Source organism: Bombina bombina, chromosome 1 (assembly GCF_027579735.1).
Source record: "Bombina bombina isolate aBomBom1 chromosome 1, aBomBom1.pri, whole genome shotgun sequence".
NCBI lineage: Eukaryota > Metazoa > Chordata > Amphibia > Anura > Bombinatoridae > Bombina > Bombina bombina.
Genome location: NC_069499.1, coordinates 624,419,242 through 624,433,532, shown reverse-complemented (window position 1 = coordinate 624,433,532; position 14,291 = coordinate 624,419,242). Strand labels below are relative to the sequence as shown.

The 14,291-nt window shown below is 39.4% G+C and overlaps 1 protein-coding gene across 1 annotated transcript in view; it reads right to left on the bottom strand.

Moving 5' to 3' along the window:
• The window catches only part of AR (androgen receptor), a 483,459-nt gene that overhangs the window by 11,958 nt on the left and 457,210 nt on the right, over positions 1-14,291 (bottom strand). The window contains exons 6-7 of the mRNA XM_053699025.1: positions 9,193-9,323; positions 8,043-8,200 (exon numbers count right to left, since the gene is read on the bottom strand). Of these exons, the coding sequence (XP_053555000.1) occupies positions 8,043-8,200; positions 9,193-9,323 (289 nt within the window). The remainder of the gene's footprint in view (positions 1-8,042; positions 8,201-9,192; positions 9,324-14,291) is intronic.

Genomic DNA, 14,291 nt, shown 5'->3' with positions numbered 1-14,291 from the left:
TGTGGGAGCGCATGTGAAACAATACGTGGTCCTTAGATTTGCTTTAACAGGAACCTTCTAAAAAGATCTGGTTTTCCCCGCCCCTCAAAATCACCTTTTCTCTTACTTGTGTCCTATTTATACATATTCCCCTCTCTGTCTCTCTCTATCACTCTCTCAAGCTATCTTCATAAACACATTTTCCTTTCTCTATATATCCATAGGTAAATCTATTCTTCTCTTTGTCTTCATTTTTAATCACTATTTTGCTATAGCAGTGCTTCTCCATTTTTTGTTATGTGACTTCCCTAACTCACATTTGAATATAACCTTAAATATCTATATACATTTTTTTTTTAGTATATTTACCTATTTTACCAGATCGTTTTTTTTACACAATCACTCATAAATCACCTTCAATCAAACACACTGCTTGACAATAAATGCACTTATATACACTTTTTAAATATGCGGTAGCATATCCGCCTAAGCCACAAGAACATACTCCGCCCTGCCTTCGCCCACTTTTAAAGGAATAGTCTACTCAAATTTTTTTATTGTTTAAAAACATAGATTATTCCTTTATTACACTTTTTACCTATGTGATTAACTTGTATTTAAGCCTCTGCAGACTGTCCCCTTATCTCAGTGCTTTTTACAAACTTGCGGTTTAGTCAATTAGTGCTGCTTCATAAATAACGCCATAGGATTGAACATGATGTTATCTATATGGCACGCACAAAATGGAACTGTCTGGCTGTGAAAATCTGATAAAATACACTGAGATAAGAGGTGGCCTACAGAGGCATAGAATCAAGCAGCAATTTAGAGGTTTACTGTTGGTTGTGCTAAGTTGGGGAATGGGTAGTTATCTATCTTTTTAAACAATAAAAAATAAATAAGATTGTCCCTTTAAACATATTCACCTCACTATGAAAAAAGGGTTTAAAGGAACATATCATTTGATTAGTAGTGCATTAGAGCATTTTACTATTGCACTTTGGTGACTACACTTCCTCTTGTGATTTCAACATCCTATTAAAAGACTCATATGTGCACAACTGCCAGTTACCAGGCTCATGGGCTGAAGTGCACTGCTGATTCCAAAGCAGACTTTAAAGGGACATTTATATAGCCCATCTGGGGGTGTTTTTCTAAAAATGTGTAGTTTAGCTTATTTTTAAATAACATTGTGCTAACTAAGTCATAAGTTTTAGATGTATACTGATGTCTACAGACTTCAGATTGCTTCTGTTTGTATAATGGGTCTTTTCATATGCAGGGAAGGGGGGTCTGCTATCAGCCCCTTTCAGTGGGTGCTTCAAACTAATCTCATCAACTGTGCTAAATTGAGAGCTTCTAAGTAAGTTTTAAAAGGTTTTATACTGGATTTTTAGATCAGTATCTGTGCATATTATTCTTTATAGTAGTGTCTATTATATGCAGGTAAATTAAAATTGGCATATACTGTCCCTTTAACTGCCTTTATCCCCTTTGCTGGTGTGTCTTTTTAATAGAAACACAAAACCTTTTTTTAATAAGCTACAGTGAAAAGCTTTTGTAGAAACCAATTAACTTTTGTGTACATTCATAGAAAAACATAATTTATGCTTACCAGATAAATTATTTTCCTTCCTGGCAGGGAGAGTCCACAACTTCATTCCCTACTGTTGGGAAATACAACACCCGGCCACCAGGAGGAGGAAAAGACACCCCAGCCAAAGGTTTAAATATCCTTCCCACTTCCCCTATCCCCCAGTCATTCTGCCGAGGGAACAAGGAAAAGTAGGAGAAACATCAGGGTATAAAAAGGTGCCAGAAGAAATAATATAAAAAGGGAGCCGCCCATCAAAAAATAAATTACTTGTGGGGTTGTGGACTGTCCCTGCCAGGAAGAAAAGGAATTTATCTGGTAAGCATAAATTATGTTTTCTTTCCATAAGGCAGGGAGAGTCCACGACTTCATTCCTTACTGTTGGGAAAACTATACCCAAGCTCCAGAGGATACTGAATGAATAACGGGAGGGAATAGAAAAAGGAGACGGACCCTATTCTGAGGGCACCACAGCCTGCAAAACTTTTCTCCCGAAAGCGGCTTCAGCAGAAGCAAACACATCAAACTTGTAAAATTTAGAAAAGGTCCATTGAAGCTTCGTTCTTAAAAGCCCAAGAGGAAGTCACTGCTCTAGTGGGATGAGCCGTTATCCTTTCAGGAGGCTGTCGTCCGGCTGTCTGATAAGCTAAGCGGAGGACACTACTCAACCAGAAAGATAGGGAAGTTGTAGTAGCCTTCTGCCCCATACGCTTCCCAGTATAGATGACAAACAAAGAGGAAGATTGTCTGAATTCTTTAGTAGCCTGAAGATAGAACTTCAAGGCACGAACCACATCTAGGTTGTGAAGCAAACGTTACTTCGCTGATGAAGGATTAGGACACAAGGAAGGAACAACAATTTCTTGATTAATGTTACGATTCAACACCACCTTATTGAGGAACCTTAGTTTAGTGTGTAAAACCGCCTTATCAGCATGAAAAAACAGATAAGGGGGGTCACATTGCAAAGCAGAAATCTCAGAAACTCTGTGTGCAAAGGCAATAGTTAACAAAAAAATAACCTTCCAAGATAACAATTTAATGTCAACCGTATGCATAGGCTCAAACGGAGCCTGCTGCAAAACACTTAGAACAAGATTGAGGCTCCAAGCCAGAGCCTCAGGTCTAAACACGGGTCTGATCATAGCCAGAGCCTTAACAAAGGACTGCACATTCCGGAAGCTCAGCCAATCTTTTGTGCAGTAACACCAACAGGGCCGATATCTGTTCCTTCAGGGAACTAGCAGATAGGTCCTTCTCCATTCCATCTGGAGAAAAGATAAAATTCTGGCAACCTTAACCTTATGCCAGGAAAATCCACACTCTTCACACCAGTACAAGTAAGTCCTCCACACTTTATGGTAGATACAACGATTAACTGGCTTATGAGCTTGAACCAGTGTGTCGATAACACTCTCAGAGAACCCTCTTTTGGCTAAGACTAAGCGTTCATTCTCCATGCTGTCAGCCTCAGAGAATCTAGATTTTGATGAACAAAGGGACCCTCTATCAGCAGATCTCTGCAACAAGGTAACCTCCACTGAGAAGATGAAGACATCCCCACCAGATCAGAATCACAGATGTTTGCTTCAGCTTGATGCGAGCCACATGAGGGAGAAGCGGTAATGGAGGAAAAAGATATATGAGACTGAACCTCCATGGCACTGATAGGGCATCTATTAATTCCCGCCTGAGGATCCCTCAACCTCGACCCGTACCTGGGTAGCTTGGTATTGAGGTGGGATGCCATGAGATCTATCTCTGGCGTTCCCCACTCGCTGCATATCTCTGTGAACACCTCTGAGTGAAGACCATTCTCCTGGGTGAAAGGATTGCCTGCTGAAGAAGTCTGCTTCCCAGTTGTCCACACCCGGAATTTTGATTGCTGACAGCGTAATTTGTGAGTCTCCGCACACTCTAGTATCTGAGATACTTCTCTCATCGCCAAGGAACTTCTCGTTCCCCCTTGATGGTTGATATAGGCAACCAAGGTTATATTGTCTGATTGGAATCTGATAAACTGGGACGAACCCAGAAGGGGCCAAGCCTTCAATGAACTGAAGATTGCCTGGAGTTCCAAAATATTGATCGGAAGGGAGGACTCCTCCTGAGTCCACAGACCTTGTGCCTTCTTGGCACCCCAAACGGTTCCCTAGCCGGAAAGGCTTGCGTCCGCAGTCACAATCTCCCAGGACGGTCTCAAAAAGCACGTGCCTTGGGACAGATGATCTGGACAGAGCCACCAGAAGAGCAGGAAACCATGAGTCCGATTACCTCCATACACTGAGCCACTGAGGGTCTCGAGGAGGCCTGGAGGGCGACATGCAAAAATTAGCTTGCAACGTCTCTGATCTGTGAGGAATATTCTCATGGATATCGAATCTATTATAGTTCGAAGGAAATTCACCCTTGTACTTGGAGAACGAGAACTCTTTTCCAAGTTTATCTTCCATCCATGTGATCGAAGAGAACTGAGAAGGGACTCAGAATATTCTTCCGCTACACGAAAAGATGGTGCCTGTACCAAGATATCGTCCAGGTAAGGTGCTACAGCAATACTTTGTGTTCTGGCAACGGCTATAAGAGCCCCCAGAAACTTTGTAAATATCCTTGGAGCAGTAGCTAGACCAAACGGAAGAGCTATGAATTGGAAGTGCTGATCCGCTGATCCAGACGTGAAGATATGCATCCTTCAGGTCTATTGTGGTCATAAACTGTCCTTCTTGAACCAGAGCCAGGATGACCATATTGTCACCGTCTTGAAAGAGGTAACACTCATACACTTGTTTAGGCACTTTAGGTCCAGAATTGGGCGAAAAGTTCCCTCCTTCTTTGGAACCCACAGCAGAAACCTCTTTCTGCTGTTGTGCTGTGGGTACCGGGACAATTACTCCTAGAGAGGAGAGATCCCGTACACAACCTAAGAAGGCAGCCCTCTTTTCTGGTCTTGTCGAAAGACTGGAGAGTAGGAATCTGCCCCTGGGCGGATGAGACTTTAATCCTATACTGTATCCTTGTATCCAGGACCCAAGGATTCTGAACATCCTGGAACCAAGCGCCTGAAAAAAGAGACAGTCTGCCCTTTACTCGATCCGATTCCGGATCGGGGGCCACCCCTTCATGCCAATTTGTTCTGCTTCTTAGTCTGTTTGGACTTATTCCAGGAGTGAGCCGGCTTCCAAGTACTCTTGGGCTGCTCGGATTTGGAAGAGGACTGCTGTCATTGTGACTTGTCAGCACGAAAGTAACGAAAATTAGACAGTTGCCGTCCCTTAGGCCTATTCTTATGATCCTGCGGCAGGAGTAGCAAGGCACCTTTCCCTCCGGTAACCATAGAGATAATGGAGTCCAGCCCTGGACCAAATAAAATCTTCCCCTTGAAGGGAAGAGAAAGGAGTCTGGATTTAGAAGTCATATTCGCAGACCAAGACTTTAACCAGAGAGGCCGACAGGCTAGAACTGCAGAGCCAGCAGCCTTTGCATTTATGCAAATAATCTGCATATTTGTGTCACAGATGAAGGACTTAGCAATTCTCAGTGCCTTAATTCTCTCCTGAATATCCTTGAGGGAAGTCTCCACCTCAATGAGCTCTGACAGTTGCACCAGTAGGTAGCTGCTCCAGTAACTGTGGCTATGGCTGCTGCTGATTGAAATAAAAAACCTGTATGTTGAAACATCTTCCTCAGAAAAGTTTCCATTTTTTTATCCATAGGCTCTCTAAAAGAAGAATTATCATCCAGAGGGATAGTAGTATGCTTAGCCAGTGTGGAGATAGCACCATCCACCTTAAGGATGGAGCCCCACAAATCTAATTGAGAGTCAGGGACCGGGAATATTTTTTTAAAAGTAGACGAGGGGGAAAAAGAAGTTCCTACTCTTTTCCATTTGTTTCTAATAATGTTTGCCATCTTAACTGACACTGGAAAAGTCAGAGGGACCTTCCTATCTTTGTAAACCCTGTCTAATTTAGGGATCTTGGGCTCCTCAGAGGGTGTAGCCTCTGGAACCTCTAGAGTAGACAGAACTTCCTTTAATAAAAAACACAGATGCTCAATTTTAAATCTAAAGGAGGGTTCCTCTGCTGAAGGAGGTTTAGTAACTGAAATCCCCGACTCAGAAAGTTCACCCAATGAAGCTACAGAGGTTAACTCATCCTCGGATAGCTGGGATATATTAGCTAAATCTGACAAATATTTAGATGACTCTAGGTCAGGAGAACTATGTTTAACCTTTCTCTTGCCTATGTTAGAGCAAGGTAAGGCACTCAGTGTCGCAGACACCGCCGATTGTAACTGCACGGTAAGTCCGCTGGAAAAAAGCCCCCTCCTGATAGAGGATTAGTTAAGCCGCAGGGAACTGCATGTGGAGCGAATAATGTAAAAATGGTAATAATTTCTTGGGACCCAGACTCCTGAGAAATAGACGGCTCAGAAGAGCTAATAGCGCTATGAGTATTAGCAGGCTTGTCTCCCTTCTTAGACTTTAGAACAGTGTTTAGGCAAATGGAACAAAATTGAGCAGGGGGGCAAACCACAGCCTCCTCACAATATAAATAGGAAATTTTTAATCAGTACAGAAGGAGCAGAACCTTCTAATGTAGTATCAGAGTCCTCCATAGCTTTGTATATACCCGCAGAAGGACAATTAAAAAGAAACGCTTTTATTTAAAAAAATGGCACCTTAATACGCCCAAAGGCTGGGGCACTCATCACCTCTTAGACCCAGACAGCTAACAGTGAAAACGCTCTCCTCAGGAGTGAAGTAGGCAGCAGGATTTTAGGAAATGAAAGGGACCGCACCCGGTCACATGGTATGTAAAACAGGACTTCCCCTGCTATGAAAAAGGGCGCTAAGCTATTATGAGCTGCGTAGCACTTCAAAAATGAAATTGAAACCTGTTTGTTCCAAGTTAAAAAACACACAGTCTATGAGTCTAAAAAACTCTCACATTAAAGGGACACTGAACCCACATTTTTTTGTGATTCAGATAGAGCATGCAATTTTAAGCAACTTTCTAATTTACTCATATTTTTCTTTTGTTCTTTTGCTATATTTATTTAAAAAGAAGGCACCTAAGCTAAGGAACCAGCCAATTTTTGGTTGAGAAACTGGACAGCACTTGTTCATTGGTGGGTGAATTTATTCACCAATCAGCAAGAACAACCCAGGTTGTTCACCAAAAATGGGCCGGCATCTAAACTTACATTCTTGCTTTTCAAATAAAGATACCAAGAGAATGAAGAAAATGTGATAATAGGAGTAAATTAGAAAGTTGCTTAAAATTGCAATCACAATAGATTTGTTTTTGGGTTTAGTGTCCCTTTAAGCAGATATACATCCCCAAACTGTTCAAATAATCTCCCTGAAGAGATATTAACCCTTGATCCTATTGCGGTATAAAGGACCCACACTGTGAGCCTGTATAGCGTTTTAAATTATATATATAAAAAACGGTCTTACCCTCCAAGATCCATGCTGTGTAACAGGCACAGTCTCTCAAGTGTGACAGTTTTGCAGCAGCGCTTCTGGCATGGACTTGAGTGTGTAGCAGCAAGCAGTGAAACTCGTCAACACTGATTGCTCAGGAGCTGTTAGCAACATTCTGGATGGGTTCACAGAAAAACTTTCCCTGCATCTCCAGACACTAACTTTCATCAATACTCACTGAGAGGTTAACATGACTATCCAAATCTTCTGACACTTCTCTGCCACCTCCTATAGTGATGAAAGACAAAGAATGACTGGGGGATAGAGGAAGTGGGAGGAATAGAGTGTTTTTGCCTCCTTCTGGTGACCAGGTGTTGTATTTCCCAACAGTAAGGAATGAAGTTGTGGACTCTCCCTGCCTTTTGGAAGGAAATGTGTTCCTGCATTTGATTAAAACTTTCACTTAAAGGGACACTAAACCCAAATAGAGCAGCAATTTTAAGCAACTTTCTAATTTATTACTATTATCATTTTTTCTTTGTTATCTTGCTATCTTGATTTAAAAAGCAGGAATGTAAAGCATAAGAGCCGGCCCATTTTTGGTTGAGAACCTGGGTTATGCTTGTTTATTGGTTTGCTAAATGTAGCCACCAATAAACAAGCGCTATCCAGGTTTCTGAACCTAAAATGGTCTGGCTCCTAAGCTTTAAATTCCTGCTTTTTAAATAAAGATAGCAAGAGAAAAAAGAAAAAATTGATAATAGGAGTAAATTAGAAAGTTGCTTAAAATTGCTGCTCTATCTAAATCCTGAAGGAAACAATTTGGGTTTAGTGTCCCTTTAATTACTTTCTATGTATGGTTATTTTTCTGCAAAAAACCCCCCCACACAAGTATACTGTATATGCCTTACGGAAAGATCAGTGATGGTGGACTAAGCAAATGTAGGTCCTTCTCTAAAAAAACTGCTATGTTATGTTTAACCTGTATTTCTTGCATGCCACTTTCAGCAGACAGTGTGGTTATGTCTCTTCCATTCTTACCGGCTGCACAGAGTCCAAGAGTTTGGTGAGCTGAAAGAAGCGTCGGGAGCTGGATGCTGGATTATTTCTCTTGCAGGAGATCACACGATCCAACTCTTTAATGTAGTTCATCCGCAGTTCATCAAAGCACTTCTGGTCCTTTAGACCTTCTACAGGAACTGAAAAAAGGTTGTGTATATATTACGTCATAGAATGTTATGTACTACAGAATTAGACTGGGGCAGATCATGCCAAAAATGATTGTGCCGTGATAAATTAACTTAAGAATACGTATACCCTGTGAGCTTGTGCACATGCTCAGTAGAATCTTGTGTGAATATAAAAAGACTATGTAAAATTTAATAATGGAAGTAAATCGGAAAGTGTCTTAAACTGCATTATCTTTCTGAATCCTAAAAGTTTATTTTGACTTGAGTGTCCGTTTAAAGGGACACTGAACCCAAATTTTTTCTTTCATGATTCAGACAGAGCACGTAATTTTAAGTAACTTTCTAATTTACTTCTATTATCAATTTTTCTTCGTTTTCTTGCTATCTTTATTTGAAAAAGAAGGCATCTAAGCTAAGGAGCCAGCAAATTTTTGGTTTAGGACCATAGACAGCACTTGTTTATTGGTGCTGTACAATCAGCAAGGACAACCCAGGTTGTTCACCAAAAAATGGGCCGGCATCTAAACTTACATTCTTGCTTTTCAAATAAACATACCAAGAGAATGAATAAAATTTGATAATAGGAGTAAATTAGAAAGTTGCTTAAAATTGCATGCTCTATCTGAATCACAAAAGAAAAAATTGGGTTCAGTGTCCCTTTAAGTAAAAAGTGAGCATGTTTATGTCAGATGAATAGTGTTTTTGGTGTAGAGTTAATAAACGTGGCAAAGTAATTTAACAAAGAAAAAAAATAGAAAATACATTTTTAGCTAAGGCTTTCGATAGTTAAGCAATTTCTTTTTTAATAATACATTTTCTTTTCCTTCTGGTTTTGTTAATTATTTAATTTATTGTACAACAAAATGCAATGATTGCATTTCTGCATATTCTCACACAGTGATAATAAAGTATAAATTAAAAGTGAGCGTGTCATTTTATGTCTGATTGTAAATTGGTTCCACTTTGTTCTGATTCTGCGCTCGTCTTGTCCCTGTACTTACTAATGCTGAACAGTAGCAGAGCTTTCATGCACAGGAATTCCTCCGGCGTGATCTGAAGCCATCCAAACTCCTGAGCAAGGTGCCGCATTCTCATGCACTGACTGTACATACGTGACTTGTGCATACGGTACCTGCAATATGAAAGATGGGAGTCAGGAGAGGTCATAAGAGACAGTGAGGAGAGGAGAATGCTGTCAGCTGATGATTATGTTTATAAATTAGCCTTTACTGAGAATATTGTAATTACTTTTAAAAGAGACCCTGATTTAGTACATTACGTAACACCATAGGATATACTTTTGCATGAAGCTTCTTCATTATTTTTTCCAAAGCTTTAGAAAACATCATAAGATATGCAATTGCATGAGGTTTAGAAACATACGGCTAGATTACGAGTTGTGCGTTAAGAGGTCCTAACGCTGCTTTTTAACGCCCGCTGGTATTACGAGTCTTGCAGGTACAGGTGTACCGCTCACTTTTTTGGCCAGACTTGGAAATACCGCAAACCAACTTACGTAAATTGCGAATCCTCTTTTTCAATGGGACTTGCATAGCGCCGGTATTACGAGTCTCCCAAAAAGTGAGCGGTAGACCCTCTCCTGTCAAGACTGGTACCGCATTTTAAAGTCAGTAGTTAAGAGTTTTACACTACAACGCTGTAGCATAAAACTCTTAACTAAAGTGCTAAAAAGTACACTAACACCCATAAACTACCTATTAACCCCTAAACCGAGGCTCTCCCGCATTGCAAACATTAAAATCAAATTATTAACCCCTGATCTGCCGACATCGCCACCACTATAATAAACATATTAACCCCTAAACCGTCGCACTCCCGTCTTGCAAACATTAGTTAAATATTATTAACCCCTAATCTGCCGTCCCTAACATCGCCGACACCTACCTACATTTATTAACCCCTAATCTGCCGCCCCCAACGTTGCCTCCACTATACTAAAGTTATTAACCCCTAAATCTAAGTATAACCCCAACACCCCCTAACTTAAATATAATTAAAATAAATCTAAATAAAAATTCCTATCATTAACTAAATAATTCCTATTTAAAACTAAATACCTATAAAATAAACCCTAAGCTAGCTACAATATAACTAATAGTTACATTGTAGCTAGCTTAGGATTTATTTTTATTTTACAGGCAAGTTTGTATTTATTTTAACTAGGTAGAATAGTTACTAAATAGTTATTAACTATTTACTAACTACCTAGCTAAAATAAATACAGTTACCTGTAAAATAAAACCTAACCTAAGTTACAATTACATCTAACACTACACTATAATTAAATTATTTCCCTAAATTAAATAAAATTATCTAAAGTACAAAAACAAACACTAAATTACAGAAAATAATAAACAAATTACAAGATTTTTAAACTAATTACACCTAATCTAATCCCCCTAACAAAATAAAAAAGCCCCCCAAAATAAAAAAGCCCTACCCTACACTAAATTACAAATAGCCCTTAAAAGGGCCTTTTGCGGGGCATTGCACCAAAGTAATCAGCTCTTTTACCTGTAAAAAAAAATGACAAATCCCCCCCAACATTAAAACCCACCACCCACACAACCAACCCTACTCTAAAACCCACCTAATACCCCCTTAAAAAAACCTAACACTAACCCCTTGAAGATCACCTTACCGGGAGAAGTCCTCATCCAACCGGGCCGAAGTCCTCAACGAAGCCGGGAGAAGTCTTCATCCAAGCCGGGCAAAGTGGTCCTCCAGACAGGCAGAAGTCTTCATTGAGACGGCATCTTCTATCTTCATCCATCCGGCGCGGAGCAGGTCCATCTTTAAGACATCCGACGCGGAGCATCCTCTTCATCCGACGGCTAAGACTGAATAAAGGTTCCTTTAAATGACGTCATCCAAGATGGCGTCCCTTCAATTCCGATTGGCTGATAGAATTCTATCAGCCAAACGGAATTAAGGTAGAAAAAATCCTATTGGCTGATGCAATCAGCCAATAGGATTGAGCTCACATTCTATTGGCTGATTGTAATTTAGTGTAGGGTAGGGCTTTTTTTTATTTTGGGGGGGCTTTTTTATTTTGTTTTGGGGGATTAGATTTTATTTTGGGGGATTAGATTAGGTGTAATTAGTTTAAAAATATTGTAATTTGTTTATTATTTTCTGTAATGTATTTTTTTTTCTACTTTAGATAATTCTATTTAATTGTATTTAATTTAGGGAAATAATTTAATTATAGTGTAGTGTTAGGTGTAATTGTAACTTAGGTTAGGTTTTATTTTACAGGTAACTTTGTATTTATTTTAGCTAGGTAGTTATTAAATAGTTAATAACTATTTAATAACTATTCTACCTAGTTAAAATAAATACAAACTTGCCTGTAAAATAAAAATAAATCCTAAAATAGCTACAATGTAACTATTAGTTATATTGAAGCTAGCTTAGGGTTTATTTTATAGGTAAGTATTTAGTTTTAAATAGGAATTATTTAGTTAATGATATGAATTTTTATTTAGATTTCTTTTAATTATATTTAAGTTAGGGGGTGTTAGGGTTAGACTTAGGTTTAGGGGTTAATACATTAAGTATAGTGGCGGCGACGTTGGGGGCGGCAGATTAGGGGTTAATAAATGTAGGTAGGTGGCGGCGATGTTAGGGATGGCAGATTAGGGGTTATTAATATTTAACTAATGTTTGCGAGGCGGGAGTGCGGTGTTTTAGAGCTTAATATGTTTATTATAGTGGGGCGACGTTGGGGGTGGCAGATTAGGGGTTAATAAGTGTAGGTAGATGGCGGCGACATTGGGGACGGCAGAGTAATAGTTAATAAATATAATGCAGGGTTCAGCGATGTTGGGGGCAGCAGATTAGGGGTTCATAAGTATAATGTAGGTGACGGCGGTGTCCGGAGTGGCAGATTAGGGGTTAATAATTTTAATGTAGGTGTCGGCGATGTCGGGGGCGGCAGATTAGGGGTTAATAAGTGTAAGATTAGGGGTGTTTAGACTCGGGGTTCATGTTGGGGTTTTAGGTGTAGACATAACTTTTATTTCCCCATAGGAATCAATGGGGCTGCGTTAAGGAGCTTTACGCTGCTTTTTTGCAGCCGGCTCTCCCAGTTGATTCCTATGGGGAAATCGTGCACAAGCACGTTACACCAGCTCACCGCTAACGTAAGCAGCGCTGGTATTGGAGTGTGGTAATGAGCAAAATTTTGCTCAACGCTCATTTCTTGTCTGGTTTGTAAAAACTCGTAATACTCGTAATACCAGCGATGTCTGAAAGTGAGCAGAAAGTGAGCAGTGAGCATAAACTGCTCGTTAGCACCGCACAGCCTCTAACACAAAACTCGTAATCTAGGTGATACATTTTACAAACTAATTGCAGAGTAAATTAACTGCCTATACTAAAATTGTAGGAAGTACTTACATTCAGTACTTACATTCGTACTTATTTCACTATTGTCTAAAGTTTCCTACCTATAGAGCAACTCGCCATACAATACAATTCTTTAAGAATTAGCTAAACTAATTCTCCAAATAATATGTAAGGAAGGGGGCTTAAAATGTGTATTAGTAATTTGTCAGATGCATTTTTTTTTAATCTTATCTGTGGTAGGAAATACTACAGCAAAAAACAGTTGATGAATTAACTATTAGAAGCCATTTTACTTAGTTAATAGATAATTAAATATCTGAGGGCTGATGATTGCCTTTATGTCTACAGTACTGTCTCCCCCTTTAATTTTTGAGCATAACACTATTTTTTGAGAGGTTGTTAAGGGACAGTAAACAAAAAATTAAACTTTCATAATCTAGATAAAGCATGCAGTTTTAAACAATTTTCTGATTGATTTTTAGGGGCCTAGTTATCAAGCCGTCAACCTCAAATACGCTTGAATTCCGCAGCGTATTTGTGGCGAGGCTGATTCGCCTTAGTTATCAAAGGCTAGAGACCGGCAAAAGTAGAATTTTGTGACGTAAGCTTCGATCCGCTGGACTCAGTCCGACACAGATCGATTCTTAAGTCACTACAGATGTTCCGCACACAAGTGCGGCATAATCTGACTACTTTTGCTAGTTATCAAAAAACTAGCAGGTACGCTCGGCACTTTTACGTCCCAGCGTACCTGGTTTTCAATCTGCCGCCCTGGAGGCGGCGGATCCCATAGGAATCAATGGGAGTCTGACCATAGCGAAAGTATAAGTTCGCTGCTGACAGACATCCCATTGATTCCTATGGGAGATGTCTACACCTAACACCCTAACATGTACCCCGAGTCTAAACACCCCTAATCTGTCCCCCCTACACCGCCCTAAGTAAATAAAGTGTTTACCCCCTAAACCGCCGCTCCCGGAGCTCACCGCCACTATAATAAATATGTTAACCCCTAAACCGCCTCTCCCGGAGCCCACCACAAGCTACTCTATACATATTAACCCCTAAACCGCCACTCCCTGACCCCGCCGCAACTATAATAAATGTATTAACCCCTAAACCGCCGCTCCCGGACCCTGCCGCAACCAATATTAAATTTATTAACCCCTAATCTGCCCCCCCTACACCGTCGCCACCTATAATACATTTATTAACCCCTATCCTGACCCCCACTACACCGCCGCCACTGTAATAAAATTATTAACCCTAAGTCTAACACTAACCCTAACACCCCCCCTAACTTAAATATGAATTAAATAAATCTACATAATTTTTCTATTATGAACTAAATTAATCCTATTTAACACTAAATACTTACCTTTAAAATAAACCCTAATATAGCTACAATATAAATAATAATTATATTGTAGCTATGTTAGGATTTATTTTTATTTTACAGGTAACTTTCAATTTATTTTAACTAGGTACAATAGCTATTAAATAGTTATTAAATATTTAATAGCTTACCTAGCTAAAATAAAGAGAAATTTACCTGTAAAATAAAAACTAACCTAAGTTACAATTAAACCTAACACTACACTATCATTAAATAAATTAAATACAAATAACTACAATTAAATACAATTACATAAACTAACTAAAGTACAAAAAATAAAAAAAGCTAAGTTACAAAAAATAAAAAAATAGGTTACAAACATTTAAAAAATAT